This window comes from Sciurus carolinensis, chromosome 1, assembly GCF_902686445.1.
Source record: "Sciurus carolinensis chromosome 1, mSciCar1.2, whole genome shotgun sequence".
In the NCBI taxonomy this organism is placed as follows: domain Eukaryota; kingdom Metazoa; phylum Chordata; class Mammalia; order Rodentia; family Sciuridae; genus Sciurus; species Sciurus carolinensis.
The window spans coordinates 188,721,237-188,739,934 of NC_062213.1; the positions used below are offsets into that span (position 1 = coordinate 188,721,237).

Consider the following 18,698-nt stretch of genomic DNA (forward strand, 5'->3'; position numbering starts at 1 on the left):
TGAAACTTTTTCAGAATGTTATAAAAGAGATTTTATTTGAAAATGTTAATCCCATTATTTTTTTTTTTTAAAGAAAGTATGTGCTGAATATGGCTTCTATGTTGAAAAATGCCCAGAATTATTATTATTATTTTTGCAGTGCTGGGGGTTTGCACAAGTTTGTTAAGTGATCTACCACTGAGCTATATCCCAGGACTTCCCAGAATTATCAAAAGCCAATTAGATACCTCAGTATTCCTGGGAGAAAAAAAAAAAAAGACAAGAGAAAGAAAAGGAGAAAGAAGAGAAAAAGAAAATTAAATTCTGCATATACTTTAAAGCCAATCTATTGTTAATATGAAAGTATAATCTTATACAATATCAGGTTCTATATATATGTAGAGATTGTTACCAGATAGTCTACTTTTGCTAATTAACGCATTTCTGCAAACATGTACACAATGAATACCTGAAAAAAATAGAAAATGTCATAGATTTAAAAGCTAAAAAGACATATAAGGGGAGTTCTATATACTGAAATCTAAAAATATTTATATAAAATCTGTTATTATTTTGCCTTTTTAATATAATCTTCACCAATATATTCCCAGAGTGTTTTTTTTTATTGTAAACAAATGGGATACATGTTGTTTCTCTGTTTGTACATGGCATAAAGGCATACCATTTGTGTAATCATAAATTTACATAGGGTAATGGTTGTTTGATTCATTCTGTTATTTTTTCCCTTCCCCCCACCCCTCCCACCCCTCTCTTCCCTCTATACAGTCCTTCCTTCCTTCATTCTTGCCTCCTTCCCTAACCCCAACTCTAACCCTAACACTAACCCCTCCCACCCCCCATTATGTGTCATCATCCACTTATTAGCGATATCATTCGTCCTTTGGTTTTTTGAGATTGGCTTATCTCACTTAGCATGATATTCTCCAATTTCATCCATTTGCCTGCAAATGCCATAATTTTATCATTCTTTATGTCTGAGTAATATGCCATTGTATATATATACCACAGTTTCTTTATCCATTCATCAATTGAAGGACATCTAGGTTGGTTCCACAATCTGGCTATTGTGAATTGAGCAGCTATGAACATTGATGTGGCTGTATCTCTGTAGTATGCTGATTTTAAGTCCTTTGGGTATAGGCCAAGGAGTGGGATAGCTGGGTCAAATGGTGGTTCCATTCCAAGTTTTCTAAGGAGTCTCCACACTGCTTTCCAGAGTGGCTGCACTAATTTGCAGCCCCACCAGCAATGTATGAGTGTACCTTTCTCCCCACATCCTCGCCAACACCTGTTGTTGCTTGTATTCTTGATAATCGCCATTCTAATTGGGGTGAGATGGAATCTTAGGGTGGTTTTGATTTGCATTTCTCTTATTACTAGAGATGTTAAACATTTTTCCTTATGTTTGTTGATTGCTTGTAGATCTTCTTCTGTGAAGTGTCTATTCATTTCCTTAGCCCATTTGTCGATTATATTCCCAGAGTTTTATGCACATTCTTGAGTATTTCTTTCCTTCCTACTTAAATCCATGGCCAATCAGGATAAGTGTGATTGTGGCTTAACACCAGCACCTGATACTATACATCTTTGTCTCATGTTATATGAGTTCTTTATATCTTATTACTGGTATCTATATTTTTATCACCCTCTTTTTTTTTTTTTTTTTTTTTGAAGTACTGGGAATTGAACCTAGAGGTGCTCTTCAACTAAACCATACCCATAGTCCTTTTTATTTTTTTTTTATCTTGAGACAGGGTCTCACTAAGTTGCTGAGGTCAGTCTTGAATGTATGATCCTCCTGCCTCAGCCTCCTGAGTTGCTGGGATTACAGGTATGTTCCACTGTACCCAGCTCTCCTTTCAGTTTTTAAAAATAAGACTAAGGGGTGGGTTGTAGCTCAGTGAGAGCACTTGCCTAGCACATGTGAGGCACTGGATCGATCCTCAGCACCTCATAAAAATAAAATAAAGGTATTAAAATTTTTTTAAAAAAATAAGACTAAGATACAATAAAATATTCAAATAATTAGAAAATACAAGTAGAGAAATCAACTGAACATTATCAATTGGTAGTATCTCAAAATGTTTACTCACTACTCCATATACTAAACTCAATGTAAATTGTGGCTTGAGAGGTAAATATACATTGTACAAAGATGACTATATCTAAAACTAACAAGGTAAAAAAAAGAAATAAAATAAACAAAATAATGAGAAAAAGAAACAACAAAAAATGCCAAGAGCTGGGTGCAGTGGTGCACACTTGTAATCCCAGCAGCTCAGGAGGCTGAGGCAGGAGGATCACGAGTTCAAAGCCAGCCTCAGCAACTTAGCGAGGCCCTAAGCAACTCAGTGAGACCCTGTCTCTAAATACAACTAAAAAAAAAAAAGTGCTGGGGATGTGGCTCAGTGGTTGAGTGTCCCTGAGTTCAATCCCCAGTACCACTCTGCCAAAAAAAAAAAAAAAAAGTAAAAATGTTTGGGGATGCAGGTCAGAGGTAGAGTGCTTGACCAGCATAAGCAAGGCCCTATGTTTAATCCCCAGCACCACCCACAAAATAAATAAATAAATAAAAAGAAAAAAGAAGAAAAATTTTTTAAAAACTAAGGCTAATAGCACAGAATTTTCTTTCTGTCTTTAATAAGGATAGGACAAGTGACAACTGGAGTACTTTAAGAAAGACAGAAGATGGGGCTGGAGATATAGCTCAGTTGGCAGGGTGCTTGCCTTGCAAGCACGAGGCCCTGGGTTCAATCTTCAGCACCGCAAAAAAAAAAAAAAAAAAAAAAGAAAGATAGAAGAAATGAGGACTGCATGAGAAAATAAAGCTGCAAAGCAGGTATAGTGGTACAAGTCTGTAACTGAGACAGGAGGATCACAAGTTCAAGGCTAGCCTGGGTAATTTAGCAAGACCCTCTCTCAAAATAAAAAATAGAAGAACTGGGAGTGTAGTTCATGAATAAAGCACTCCTGGGTTCAACCGCCAGTACTGCCATTTAAAAAAAAAAAAAGAATATTTCTTTTTTTAAGATACATACAAATATCTAGGATTTGCTTCAATAAATAAATAAATGAATGAATGAATAAATAGCTGGGCATAGTGGTACATGCCTATAATCCCAGTGTCTCAGGAGGCTGAGGCAGGAGGATTGTGAGTTCAAAGTCAGCCTCAGTAACTTAGCAAGGCCCTAAGCAACTCAGCAAGACCCTCAGCAAGACTCTGTCTCTAAGTAAAATATAAAAAGGGCTGGGGATGTGGCTCACTGGTTAAAGCACCACTGGGTTCAGTCCCTACCAGAAAAAAAAAAAAGAAAGAAAGAAAGAAAAGAAGTTGGATGATAAAGAGATGAAAAAGTCAACCAGGTATTGTTGAAGCTGGGAGTTCGTTATGTTTTCTTTATTTGTTTATACATTTGAATTTTTGTTTTCTTTTTCTATTTTACAATACTGGGAATTAAACCCAGGAGTGCTCTACCACTGAGTTATATCCCTATCCCTTTTTATCTTTTTTATTTTGAGATAGGGTCTTGCTAAGTTGCCCAGGCTGGCCTTGAACTTGACCTCCTCCTACCTCAGCCTCCTGTGTCACTGGGATTACACAGGTAGGTACATCAATGAAATCTATACATTTGAAATTTTCTACACTAAAAAGTTTTTGGCATTTTTGTTTTGTTTTGCAGTGCTGAGGATTAAACCTAGGGCCTTACATCTATCTGCTAGGCAAGAACTCTATCACTAAGCTGTATCCCCAGTCCTGTACTAGAACTTTTTTTTATTATTATAATATTATTATATATTATAATTATTATAATATAATATATAATATTATATTATAATATTATATAATATTAATATTATATATAATGTTATTATATAATATTAATATTATATATCATATATGATATTATAATATTATAATATAATATATGACATTATTATATAATATAATATTATTATTATTATTTTTTTTTTTTGGTAGCAGGGATTGAACCCAGGGGGCACTTAACCACTGAGCTGCATCCCCAGCCTGTTTTTATTTTTTTATTTTGAGACAGGGTCTCGCTCAATTGCTTGGGGCCTCACTAAGTGGTTGAGGCTGGCTTTGAACTTGTGATCTTTCTGCCTCAGCCACCTGAGCTGCTGGGATTACAGGCATTCACCATGGCACCCAGTCCTACAGGAATGTTTTAAAAATTACCAAGAGAAAGAGATGTGGGTATAGATCAGTGGTAAATGTGTATTTAGCATGCACAAGGTCCTGTTTTCAATCCTCAACAACAACAATAAAAACAAACAAAAAATTTTTACCAAGAGGGTTTAACTCTTTCTCCAAAAAAATGTTTGGACAAGGTACATTACTAAGATTAGTAACTGGATTGGTGGAAACGTGTGATGGGGGAGGGGCAATTTAAAAAAAAAAAGATTAGGACTGGATTACTGTGTTTGCCCAGAAACATTGCTAATCCTATGAATGATCTTCTATACATTCTCTAAGACAGAAGAACTACCCGTCCTTCTCTGTGCAGATCTAATTCTTATTTATCCTTTAAGATCCCCTTTTAAAATTTCTCTCTTAGAGCTGGGGATTTAGCTTAGCAATAGAGTGCTTGCCTGAGGTTCCAGGTTTGATCCCCAAGCACTAGAAAAACAAATGAACAAAAAAAATTTTTATCTTCTTTTAAATTCATAGTGAGCCACTGAACTACAAAGCACTTCCTAACCACATCATTCAGCATTTCTTAGATTTTTCCACATAAGCAATGTCTTTATTTACACGCACACACATTTTTCTGGTAACAGGGATTGAACCCAGAGTGCTTTACCACTGAGCTACAACTTCAGCCCCAGTCCTTTTATTTTGAGATAGGGTCTGGCTAAGTTGCTGAGGTTAGCCTTGAACTTTAGATCCTCCTACCTGAGCCTACCAGCCTCTGGGATCATAAGCATGTGCTACCACACCTGGCACATACAAGTATTTTTTACAACTATACTGCATGCCTCATGATAGGAAGAAATTTGCATTATATTTCTTCCAACACCTTCATAATATATTGTATTACAGAAATACTTTTGTAGTTGCATTACCTAATCTATTCTAACTACACTGCCCTTGGGAAATAATGTACTGAAAACCTGTGTTAAATCGTGTGAATATAGCTGGGTACAAGGGCACACGCCTATAATCCCAGCAGCTCTGGAGGCTGAGGCAGGAGGATCAGAAGTTCAAAGTCAACCTCAGCAACTTGGTGAAGGCTGAGCAACTTAGCTAGACCTTGTTTCAAAATAAAATATTAAAATAGGGCTGGGGAGCCAGGCAAAGTGGTGCACATCTGTACTCCTAGTGTTTCAGGAGGCTAAGGTAGGAAGATCAAGAGTTCAAAGCCAGTCTCCGCATGGCAAGGTGCTAAGCAACTCAGTGAGAACCTGTCTCTTAAAAAAAAAAAAAAAAAAAAAAAAAAAAAAGGGGGGTGCTGTGGCTGTAGCTCAGTGGTAGAGCACTTACCTAGCCTGCATGAAGCCTTAGGTTCAATCCCTACTACCACACACACACACAAAGAGGGGTCAATATATAAGATGAGGGAGTCCTGTAACTTATCCTCAGTGGAGAGGGATATGAGGAAATAGATAACTATTACAATAATATTATTAAAATGACAAATACAGGGACTGGGGATATAACTCAGTCACATGCAAGGTGCTGGGTTCAATCCCCAGCAAGAACAATACAAAAGACAAATATAACACACACTACATATCAATATGAAAACTCAGCCAGCTCTGATGGATTTTGAATGTTCCATTGTGCTAAACAACCATAAAGTTACAATCTTCCCTCCCTTTAAAGCTCCCCAAAATTTTCAGAATACCAAATCTCTAGCCACTTACCCTTGTTGCACAGGTTGTAACTGCAAGATCACTTGGGTTTTTGTGTCTTCAGGGTTCTCGCCTTCATTTCCTTCAGTGGGTACCACAACCACATCTCCCACTGGGACACTCACTTCTGCATTAGCCATCTTTCACATGAAGTCTGATAGCTGGGGTTTCTATGAGGAAACAAGAAGCACAAATTACTTCAGCTGGTTTGAAAGATGGCCACCATAGGAAAGAAATGCCAAGATAATGACTACCAATTCCAAGAGCAACCTGGAGATCAGGATACTCTGAAAAGGATGGGAGCTATGGGAGGAAGCTGAGAGACTGTCTTTCCAGAAATGCTCAGCACTGGCTATTGTAGATTTCCTTCCTTCCCTCTTCCTTTCCTCCCTCCCTCCCTTGCTCTCTCACACCATTCCTTTCTTCCTTTACCGTCCTCCCTTCCTTTTGGGGCTGGGGATCAACCAGGACCTTATGCCTACTAGGCCAAGTACTCTACCACTGAGTTACATTACCAGCCCTGTAGGATTTTCTTTCTTTCTTTTGCTCTCTCTTTCTTTCTTTCTTTCAAACTGGTGATTTAACCCAAGGGTCCCAGTCCTTTTTTTATTTTGCGACAGAGTCTTGCTAAGTTGCTGAGGTTCTCACTCAGTTGTTAAACTTGTTATTCTCCTGCCTCAGTCTACCAAATCAATGGGATTATAGATATGTTGCACCATACCCAGTTTGTAGGTTTTCTTAATATGTGTGATTCACCCATTGGTGTGCTACAATCCGCTCTACCAGCTCCTGAGAACCAACTGTTTTTTTCTCGTCTCAGCTCTGAATAGTGACACCTCAAATTGGTAGTTTGAGATCAGCAATGTTGGGAATGCGAACACCATGGAAGCTGATAAGCACTACAAATCAAGGTTTTTGGTTTTTATTCTGAAGAGTTGGTTTATTGCACACCACTAGTTCCATTTCAAACAGTAACCTCCTGGAAAGTAGGTGTCCTATCTGTTTTCTGTGGGACTAGCCATTACACCTCATCAAGTGCTCCACTCTTTGTAAATACTTGGTACTCGCTGACTGACTGAACTAAGTTGTGTGTGAAGGGGAAGGTAAATTGCATTGAGTAGTTGTTTAATAAATGTTGAATTCAAATATATGATCTCTAGAAACCTAAAAAAATTTTTGTTTTACCTCTCTAGGAACTCTTGCCTCAGAAAGAATGGAGCTGATCTCAGTTGACATCTCCCTTACAGAGCTACTAAGGAAACCAACATCCAGCACCATGTGCTCCTTGATTCTAAAATAACTCCAAGTACTATCCCAAAAACACAGAGGGCCCCTGCAGCTGTTAGTCTTCACAGTTGAAAAGAGAGATTTGCTTACGAGAACATAGGTAAGAGCTGTGTTTACTTAAACATATGGGTATGTGAAAATGACCAGGATGACAGAGTGAAACTGACAATAGATGCGATCTAGATTTAGCTCTGCCAGAGCACTTGTTTGCCTATAACACATAAGAAAAGGTTACCTCATTGACCTCAAAATACTCCTCCAGTTTTATCTGTGACTATCACACCCCCAGAATTACAGCTTCAGCCACACCAACCACCTACTATACTCTGAACATATATTAATAAATTTTCACATTTCTGTGCCTTTGTTATCCTTTAAGCCCTAAATGCTTTGTCCTTCATTTCCTTCTCCCTTCAAGGCCCAAATCAAAGCCCATTTCTCCATGAAGATAACTGTCAAGTCATTTTTCTTTTCTGTATTTCCCTAACATCTGGTTTGTAGCTCCCTTCCAGTGTTTACACTGCCTTGTATTGCAGTTAACTGAGCAGACATTTATCTCCCTAACTGCACTGTACCTTTGTGAAGACAGATGCTGTCTTATCACCCCCACCTTTTTTCTTTCTTTCTTTCTTTCTTTTTTTTTTTTTTTTTTGGCAGTACTGGAGATTGAACCCAGGGGCTCATGCATGCTAGCTAGACAAGTGTTCTACCACTGAAGTATGTGCCCAATCCTTTCTTCTTAATTTTGAGATAGTCTTGCTAAATTGCCCTGCTCATTTAGGCAATGATATATAATGGATTAATCAATTTCGTTTGTATATGATCTAGTTAAAATTCCTCATATTTGGGGCTTTTTTCACAAATTCCATACCCCTATATATTCAACAGCCTCTACAATATTTTATAGGCACATTAAACTGAACTGATATTCTTTCTCAAACCTGCTTTTGTATTTCTTGCCTCCATAAGTGGTGCTACCCTTCACCCATTTTCACAAGCCAGAACCAAGGAGTTATTTTTGACTCCTCTCTTTCTTCTCTAAATCCAATCAACCACCAAATCCTATCCATTCTACCTCCCTCTTTTAATCATCCTCCCATTCTCCATCTGTGCTTCCACCACCATATCTGGGACACCACACTCTGTTACCTGGGTTTTTCCAGCTGCTTCTTCTCACTATGCTAATCTCTGTCTTGGTCTCCTCCAATTCATTCTCCACAAAGTAGTCAAAGTAATCCTACTAAAGGCCAGAGGCCGTTTTCTCACTTAAAAATGCTTCAGTGTATTCCTGTTGCTATTAGAATAAAGTGCAAACAGCTTAATTTGGCTTACAAAATCCTCTAAATTTGTCCTCTACCCACCTTGCTAACAGTATTTCTCATGGTTCTTTTCACAGTGGGCTCCTATGATCAAATTTTTCCAATTTCTCAAATATGCCTTATTTCTTCACCTGAGCCTTCCCGCTTATTTCCTCTACCTAGAATTCCCTTTTTCTTCCTTTTGGCTAGTTCCTGCTAACATTTTTTGTGAAGTATTTAAAACATCGCTACTTTGCGGAGGTCTTCTGTGACCTTGTCTAGGTTTAAACTTGTGTTCCTGCCAGATGTGGCAGCACATGCTTGTAATCGCAGCAGCTTGGGAGGCTGACACAGGAGGATCACAGGTTAAAAGCCAGCCTCAGCAACTTAGTGAGACCATGTCTCAAAATAAAAAATAAAAAGGCTGGGACACGGCTCAGTGGTTTAAGTAATCTTGGGTTCAATCCCTGATACCAAAACAAAACAAAAAACAACTTGTTCTTGCTCCCTCAGCACCTGCAGTACCCTGTCACAACCATTACCTCACTTTGTCAGTTTCTCCCCATCAAGTTTTACATCAATTATAAAAAATTGCTTTTCTTTGCTTCTCTTTTATTCTCTCTTTCCTTTTCTTTTTTTTGGGGGGCTGGGATATAGCTTAGTGGTAGAGCACTTGCCTTGCATGTGCAAGGCCCTGTGTCAAATCCCCAGTAACCCTCCCACACCAAAAAAAAAAAAGCTGTTTGTTTCTTCTGTGTGTGTGTGTGTGTGTGTGTGTGTGTGTGTGTGTGCGCGCGCGCGCACACTGGGTATTGAGCATTGAACCCTGGGGCAATCTACTACTGAACTACATCCCCCAGCTCTGTATTTTTCATTTTGAGACAGGATCTAGCTACGTTGCTGAGGCTGGTCTCAAATTTGCAACCCTCCTGTCTCAGTCCCTCAGATTGCTGGGATTGCAGGCATATGCCACCTCACCAGTTGTTTGTTCCTTCCTTTCCTTTTTCTTCTCTGGAGACAGGGCCTCATGTTCTCACTATGTCACTCAGGCTGGTCTCAAATTCCTCCAGAGTAGCTGGGATTACAGATGTGCACTGCTATACCCAGCTAAATATTCCTTTTACTTTTCAATAGTTCCCCTGTGCCTATCACAGTACCCAAGACACAGAGGGGTAATAAAGGTTTTCAAATATTAGACTTACATCTACTGAAGTCAGACTGGGGCCTTTCTAAAGAAGCCTGGCACATAGAAAGTAGACATTTTTGTTCAATGAATGATACCTTACCCTAAAGATTTCTAGAATTTTCTATTTCTCTAAGGGAATATAAATTTGCTTAGGCACCTAGGCTAAGTTGAATAGCTATGGCCCATCATTTACAAGCAGTTCAACAAACATTTACTGAGTTTATTTCACATCAGGCACAGGTTTTGGTTTTTTGATATAAAAGGAGCAATACTTGCTCACAAGAGACAAGAGAAGGGAAAGAGGTGTATAACACTGTTATATCCAAGAAGAAGAAAGGAATTTATGTGATATTATAGCATACAATCTGAACTTCTGAAAATTTAAGATTCAAAACTAGGAAGAAAAAAGCAGGAATCAAAACCTATTTTAGGGGCTGGGGTTGTAGCTCAGTGGAAGAGTGCCTGTCTAGTATGTGTGAGGCACTGGGTTCGATTCTCAGTACCACATATAAATAAATAAAATAAAAGTTAATCAACGACTAAAAAATATTGAGAAAAAAAAAAAAAAAACTAGTGTGAGGCACTGAATCAAATCCTTACCACCACATAAAAATAAAACAAGGGGCTGGGGAGATAGCTCAGTTGGTAAAGTGCTTGCCTTGCAAGCACAAGGCCCTGGGTTCGATCCCCAGCACCAAAAAAAATAAAAAATAAAAAATAAAAAATAAAAATAAAACAAAATAAAGGCATTCTATCCATACACAACTATAAACAAAATTTTTCAAACTAGTTTAGCTGGATGTCTGCAATAGAACTAAAACAATTAGGACTCCTAAGTCTAGAAAAAGTTAAAAAAGGGGGCTGGGGTTATGGCTCAGTTGGTAGAGTGCTTGCCTAGCAAGCATAAGGCCCTGGGTTCAATTCCCAGCACCAAAAAAAAAAAAAAAAAAGAACCACAGAAAAAGCTAAAAAAGGGACATGAGGAAGCATACAAATGCCATCTGAACCTAGAATAACTGAAACAATAGATATTTTCAAAGCCTGAGTCACAAAAATGGAGAATAAATTAACATCAGGTAACATTTACAGGTCATTCATTAACTGTCAAACACTATCATGTTATTATTATATATTTAATTTAATTATCTTCTCTTGATAAATTCTCAGGCTAGAGAAGCAGCCACATTCTTCTTGTATTCTAAGGTGTAGGAGGAATCTGGGGTAAAATATGTGTTCTAAATTGAGGAAAGTTTATCAAATCAAGAACTTAAGCTGGACCCCATGGCACAGGAACTCAGAAGGCTGAGAAGAGGATCACAAGTTTGAGGCCAGACTTGTCAATTTAGGAAGACCCTGTCTTAAGGATAAGAGAATTTTGTAGAGGGGATTCAATCGTAGGGTAGAAGGTTGAAATTAGAAGCATCCATCAATTTACCTAAGCTATTATTTATTTTAAATGTAAAGTACATTTTTGGAAAAATAATTCCCATAAGCTTGCTATATGCCAAATAATAGTCTTTTAAAAACTTAAAATATATTTGAGGGCTGAAGTTGTGGCTCAGCGGTACAGCACTTGCCTAGCATGTGTGAGGCACTGGGTTCGATTTTCAGCACCACATATAAATAAATAAAATAAAGGTTCATTGACAAATAAAAATACTATATATATATATATATTTGAAATTTAAATCCTGGGGATGGGTTTACAACACAGTGAGTGCTCACCTAATTTGTGCCAGGTCTTGGGTTTGATCCCCAATACCACATACACAAAATAAATAAAAAATAAATTCCAGGTGAAATTTATCACTAAAAAAAGGTGTTTAAAATAAAAAATAATAATAATTTGCTGGGAATGGTGGCGTACACCTGTAATTCCAGTGGCTTCGGGGGCTGAGGCAGGAGGATCAGAGTTCAAAGCCAGCCTCAGCAAAAGCGAGGCACAAAGCAACTCAGTGAGACCCTGTTTCTAAATAAAATATAAAATAGGGCTGGGGATGTGGCTCAGAGGTCGAGTGCCCCTGAGTTCAATCCCCCCAAAACAATAAAAATTCTTTAAAAAAAAATAGTTTAGGGAAATTGATGGGTTATAGAAGCAGATTTAGAAAGTAGCTTCTAATTTCAACCTTCTACCTGAAGGTTGAGTCCCCTTACAACATTCTGATTAAGTGGTTGACTAAGTTCTTGATTAATACCTTCCTCAATAGGAACTCACATTTTACTCTACTCTTGACCCCTCCCACATCCTAGAACCCAAAAGAGGAATGTTCTGATTGCTTCTCTAACTTTCTGAAACTTCATCCAGATAATTAGAATCATCCATGTATTCAGTTCTAGGGATTGGACGCAGGGGCACAGTACCACCAAGCTACAATTTCAGCCCTTTTTTATTTTTGAGACAGAGTCTCACTAAATTGCTGAGGTTGGTCTTGAACTTGCATTCCTCCTGCCTCCGCCTCCTGAGTTGCTGGGATGACAGGCATGAGCCACCATGTGAGGTCATACGTTCTTTTTTTTTTTTTTTTTGGTACAAGGGACTGAACTCAGGGGCACTCAACCACTGAGCCACATCCCCAGCCCTTTTTTGTATTTTATTAGAGACAAGATCCCACTGAGTTGCTCAGTGCCTCAATTTTGCTGAGGCTGATTTTGAACTCTCGATCGTCCTGCCTCAGCCTCCTGAGCCTCTGGGATTACAGGCATGCACTCTTGCCTAACAGTAGGTCATACATTCTTTAGAGAAGCAAGTTTGGGTTGAGTATCTCTCATTACTCTAAATACCGTATTTCTAGTAAGTAAACTAAAACCCCCTATATACTACACTGGTAATGCAAGGTCTTCTCTTTGAGATGAATATAAATAGAAAAGTATCTGTTGTTTACAGCAACAAAAATTCTTATAGCATGATGAGTGAGTTGATACTTCGGGTATTTCATGGAAAGGGGCTTAGAGTATTCCTTGTAAAAACACACATTAATTCTAGGGAAACGTACAGAAAACAAACACGAAATTTTCAGATTTCAGGGGCTGGAGGTAACTCAGGGGCAGAATGCAGGCCTGGCATATGTGAGGCTCTGAATTCCATTCCCAGTACAAAAAATATATGTATTTCTTGGGGGGCCAGGTGAGGGGGGGTAGTTATTTTCAAAAACAAAAAAGATACTTTCAAAGTAAGCACATGACTGCATAAACTGTCAGAAAATTTAACTGGATTAAATTTGTTACTGGGGATTGAACCTGGGGTGTTCTACCACTGAACTACACCCCCAGCCTTTCTTACTTTTTCATACAGGGTCTTGCTAAGTTGCTGAGAGGCCTCAAACTTGCAGTCCTCCTGCCTCAGTCTCCCAAGTAGCTAGGATTATATGCAGGTGCCACCACACCTGACTCTTGAATTAAATTCATCTTTGTGTGTCCTGAAAAATCACTAAAATACGGCATGAGGGCTGGGGTTGTGGCTCAGTGGTACAGTGCTGCCTCACATGTGTGAGGCACTGGGTTTGATTCTCAGCACCACATATAAATAAGTTAATAAAGGTTCATCAACTAAAAAAAATTTTTTTTAATCTTTTAAAAAATAAAATATGGCATGATGTAATGGTTAAAGTAAGCACAAGTGTTGCATGATTGTAAGAATATTGGAATTGGTAGTTGAAAAGGAATATTCTGAAAATTTCTAACCCCAGAATATAATTTATTCAACACTCTATTGTAACATTTAGACCACACAGTCTATTCTAAATAAATTTCCAAGTTGAGCCAGGCCCAATGGCATACATCTGTAATCCCACTGACTCAGGAGGCTAAGGCAGGAGGCTCATACATTTAAGGCTAGCCTAGGTAACTTAGGAGACCTTGTATCAAAAAATAAAAGTGCTGGGGACATAGCTCAGTGGTAGAACACCTTCAGGTTCAATTCCCATTACCACACATCAAAAATAAACAAACAAAATAAATAAGAAAGTAAAAAAAGAGAGATTGCTAAGTCCAAACTTTATTATTACTTGAGGCCAAAGTCCTTTAATCCACTCCCCCCGCCCTGCATTCTTTACTCCTTTTCATGCATTTAGTAGATGATTTAGAGTACAGAGTGCTACCTATGTAATGAAGTCAACAGGCAGACCACACGGAACTGCTATGAGGGAAATATCCAGAGCAAATGAAGTTCTGGATAAGTTATAAATTGGAGACTATGTAGGTATTTGGGGAAGCAAAGGGATAAGAGTTCTTTGGCAAGTCATCCCACTAGAGTCCAGGGGATAGGGCTCAAACGAAACCAGTGAAGCTCAGAAGTTCGCCATTCAATGTGTTTGCTGAAGTAAATACGTCATCATTTAAACCAGTAAACAATAAATATACATAATTGGGATAAAGCTAACAGATTAAGAGATATAGTCCAACCGTTTAATTAAAACATCCCATAGCCTGGCATGGTAGCACATGCCTGTAATCACTGCAACTCAGAAGGCTGAGGCAAAAAGATCCCAAGTTCGAGGCCAGTCTCAGCAATTAGCAAAACCCTGTCTCAAAATAAAAAGTAAAAACAAAAGGCTGAGGAGGTAGCTCAGTAGTAAAGCGTCCCTAGATTCAATTCCCAGTACCTACAGAAAGAAACATTCCAGAAATGTACTTTGGTAACCACTAGCAGAGGCAAGGACAGGAAGAAAACCCATTTTCTTGGTTCTTCTCCAGACACCACTTTGTATTTGCTATTTCTCTCGTTTCTGAGAGAATTCAGGGTTCCTCCTTGGACAGCCAAGCCTCACTCTGATCCCTAGGTCAAGTCTGGTGGATCCCTCTCCAAGACCCTCACATAGCCTCATCGCTCTGGCGCCTCAAGTAGATGACACCGAGCCAAGTCCCCAGTCATTTCAGAAGCAGGGGTACCCTCATCTTTCCCTCAATTGTCTTCCCCCCCACTCTCAAACGGGAGGACCTGAAAAGGACCACCCTGTTCTCTGCCTCTGCGGTGGAGACGCTCGCCTTCGTCCCTCAGAGGTGGACCCCTCTCGTCCCCACTTCAGCAGGCTCCAGGTGTCTTCCACCGACCCTCATCTGCGGGCCTGCTCGCTCCCCCTTGGAGCTCCTTCCTTGTCCCTTGCCCTTGGAAAAGGACCTGCCTCCTGTCCCTTTGGCTGCAAGGCCGAGGCCTCTAACCGCCCCTCGGATGAAGGCCGGACCCTCCTTCCCTCAGCAGGACCCCCTCTCAGCTCTCGCTGCCCGCCGACGCTCCGAGGGTCTCCCGCGGGCGGCATCGGGGCTTCCCTCCCCTCTGCTTCCTCCCGGGCGGGCGCCAGGCCCCTCCCAGCTACTCATCGAAGGGCCGGAGCTCACGGACCCCGCCCGTGGGGGTACCCCGGGCGCCCCCGACCCCTCGCCCGTGTCCTGGGCGCCCGGACATCTCGGTCCGGAGTCGCTCCGGCCCTCCAGGCCCCTCGGCCCAGGACTTCCGGGCCCCTGGGTCCGGGGGCGCGGGACCCCCCCACCCCGAGCCGGGCTCGCCGGCCCCGCCGGCCTGGTCCCCGGGACCCGAGCACAGGCGGCGCGGCCGGCCGCGCTGGGGGCGGCCCGGCTGCTCGGGCGGACCCAGCGGCAGCGTCCCCCCACCCCCCCGCGGCGCCGCGACGTCCGCTCGCTCCCCGGCGGCGGCGGCGGCACGCACAGGGCGTGGGGAGGCGCCCGCGGAGGCAGCAGCCCCCCGCCCCCTGCGCGCCCGCCCGCCCTCGCCGGCCGCCGCGCGGCCCCCGCGCCCGCCCCCCCCGCCCCCACCCCACCCCCCCCGCCCCCACCCCACCCCGCGCCCGCGCCCGCGCGCCCACCCCTCCCCCTCCTCACCGTCTCCGTCGGGCGGGCGGGCGGCGAGCGGCCAGGGCGGGCGGGCGACGGAGCATGCGCAGAGGCCGCCACGGCTGCTACCGCCACCGCCGCCGCCAGGCCGGGCTTCAACACTTCCGGCCGCCGCCGCCGGCGAGCTGGCGCCTTAAAGGGGACGCGTTCCTATTTGCCAGCCCCGCCGAGGATAAATCTCAGCCTTGGGGTTTGGGCTTTTCGTGAGCATGGGGTCTTGAGACCTTGAAAGGCAGTATTGGGAGGGTCGCTGGTGACCCCAGGAACTCTTCTCCCCACCTCACTTTGCGAGGCCTAAATTAAAGAATCACCTCATCCACATTGGGGACCAGCCAGGTTTCTCTACTGCTCTGGAGGACTCTATCCCGTTTACCTCCCCAAATCCTATTTGATGCAGTTTAGAGCTTATCGGACCTTCAAGTTACCATCCAATTATCAATTTGAAATCAAAAGATCTGGCTGGGGCGGGGGTGGCACGCCTGTAATCCCCGTGACTGGGGAGGCCGACGCAGGAGGATTGCAAGTTCCAGGTCAGCCTGGGCAACTTAAGATCCAAGATAAAGAGGGCTGGGATGTGCCTCAGTGGTAGAGCCCTTGTTTATGCTCGAGGGCCTGGGTTCAATCACCAGGCACCAGGCAGGGATCTGGCCCAGCAAGCCCCTTACACCTGATTCATGTCTGTTTGCTGGGGCTCTCCTATTTGTGAGGTTCTGGTTTCAAGTCCGGACTTCGCTATTGGAACTTCAACGACTCTGGAGGAGTGACGTGGCAGTTCTAAACCTCTGTTTTCCAAAAGCCATAATGTGTATGTATCAAATAGATGATACATCAGAAGTGCTTGGGAAAGTTCCTGGGGTCAGTAATAGTAACTCACAAGTATTAAAACTTTCCATGACCAGGCTTTGGGGAAGATGCTTTTGTTTAGTATAAGCCTCACAGCAACCGTGATAAATAGATGAGATTCTTTTCACTACCATTTGACAGATTAGAAAAAAAAGAAAACAGGAGAAGCTAAATGGGATAGCCAGGATGTAAGCTCGGGAACTTCTTTCATTACAGTATAGGGTTACTAGGGCAAAGGTGGTTGCTATTGTTATTAAGAGCAAATGAGTGCGTAGTGGTGGCTCTCTCCTATAATGCCAGCAGTTTGGGAGGTTGAGGCAGGATGATCACAAGTTCCAGGCCAGTCTCAGGGATTAAGCAAGACCCTGCTCAGAAGAAAAATGAAAAGGGCCAGGAATGTGACTCAGTGGTAAAGTGCCCCTGGGTTCAATCCTTGGTACTAAAATAATAATAATATGTTCAAAGACAAAGTAAGTGGGAAATGAGACTGAAGAGGGAAACTTGTACCAGATAGTCAGCTTAAGGAACTATATCTTGCTTTGGTAGGGACCCAGGTCTGATTGTTTGCTTTCCTGTTTGGTGCTAGGGATTGAACCCAGGGTTTCCAGCATAGTAAATACAAGCACTGCCACCAAGCTACAATCCCAGCCCCTCGAGAGGTTTTGGTTATTTATTTATTTTTATTGTTGAGACAGGATCTCATTATGTTGCCTCTGGTATCCAGGCTGGCCTCAAACTTGCTATCCCTCCTGCCTCAGCCTCCCGAGTAGCTGGGATTACAAGTGTCTGCCACCACACCTGGCTCATGGGAGTTTTGAAGTCCTTTCCACCTGCACTGCCAACATCCAGCTCCAGCCCACAGGACTAGTCTATACCGCTGCAGAAATTTTCTAGTGGTCAGCACCCTATCCACCCCATCCTCAAATGTTATCTGCACCACGTATGGCAAGTAATCTCTGAAGGAGATAAAAAAGTCAAATTATGTTTCCACCCTGTTAAAAATCCTTTAATAGCCTCCCATTGCACTTAGACTTCCACCCAGATCCCTCACCAGGGCATCCACACATGACCTCCTTCCTGGCCTCTCCTCTGCCTCGCCTTCTCCCCAACTGTGCTCCGAGTACTTTGAGCTCCTGTGTGTGCCTGGAACCCCTCAGGACCTTATCACTTGCTGTTCCCTCTTCCTAGAGAGCTCCTCCCTCTGTCTTCAGAGCTGGTTCTCATCTTTCATTCTTCTCCTGCCTTCCCTAGTTCCCAGCTAAGGTCAGGTCCCAGCCACGTTGTTCTCTATCTTTGCCATCTCTGGTTCCATCAGGGCCTACTATTTCAGGGCAAAGATAGCATGTGAGAGCTCCTACCCCAGGCCCTAGTTATTTTCTCTTACATGCCCGTGCTTACCTGTATAACAACCTTCACAATTTGTTTCCTCTGTTTTTTTTGTTTGTGGTGCTAAGGATCAAATCCAGGACTTTGAACATGCTAGGCAAGGGCTCTACCACCAAGCCACATCCCCAGGCCTCTCAGTATTTTATTTTGTTTGTTCGTTCAGATGGGAGCTTGCTGTATTGCCCAGGATAGTCTCCAACTCCTGGGCTCAAGCTGTCTTCCCACCTGAGCCTCCCGAATAGCTTGGATTATAGGCTGTGTCGCTGCATGTAGCTAATCCTCACAATTTCAAATTCCCTAGATTATGTATTTGTCTATTGTACATTAATCTTTATCACCTACCTTACACAATATTTGAAATAGTTCATTGCATGGCAAATGTTTGTTGTTGGGATGAATGAATGATCAGAAAAATTTTTTAAAAATGAAACCTCAGGTATGGTGGTGCAGGCCTGTAATTCCAGTTACGTGGGAAGCTGAGGCAGGAGGATCACAAGTTCTAGGCCAACCTAGGCAATTTAGCAAGACCCTTTCTCAAAACTAAATATACGCTGGGCACACCTATAATTTCAATGGCTCAGGAGGTTGAGGCAGGAGGATCACAATTTCAAAACCAGCCTCAGCAACTTAGCAAGGCTCTAAACAACTCGATGAGACCCTGTCTCTAAGTAAAATATGAAAAAGGGCTGGGGATGTAGCTCAGTATTTAAGTGCCCTGGGTTCAGTCCCTAGTACCAATCAATCAATCAATCAATAAAGGGGGGGATGTAATTCAGTGGTACAGTATCCCTGATTCAATCTCCAGTACTGAAAAAAAAAAAAAAAAAAAAAACAGGGGGAGGGGAATATATTGTCTTGATGGGGTGCTGGAGGTACAGAGTTCATGCTTAGCATGTATGAAGCCCTGAGTTCAATCCCCAGCAACAAAATAAACAAACAAAACAATCTGCAGAGGAGAAAGACCAGGAAAAGGAATC

The 18,698-nt window shown here is 42.0% G+C and overlaps 1 protein-coding gene across 3 annotated transcripts in view; it reads right to left on the bottom strand.

The window, feature by feature from the left end:
• Gmeb1 (glucocorticoid modulatory element binding protein 1) overlaps positions 1-18,698 on the bottom strand; it is a 54,130-nt gene that overhangs the window by 25,369 nt on the left and 10,063 nt on the right. For 2 of the 3 annotated variants that reach the window (XM_047547717.1, XM_047547697.1), the window contains exons 1-2: positions 15,481-15,610; positions 5,887-6,044 (exon numbers count right to left, since the gene is read on the bottom strand). In XM_047547717.1, the coding sequence (XP_047403673.1) occupies positions 5,887-6,014 (128 nt within the window). In that variant the 5' untranslated portion in view covers positions 6,015-6,044; positions 15,481-15,610. Of the gene's footprint in view, positions 1-5,886; positions 6,045-15,480; positions 15,611-18,698 lie in introns of those variants that run through there. The other variant, XM_047547708.1, reaches the window with a different exon arrangement.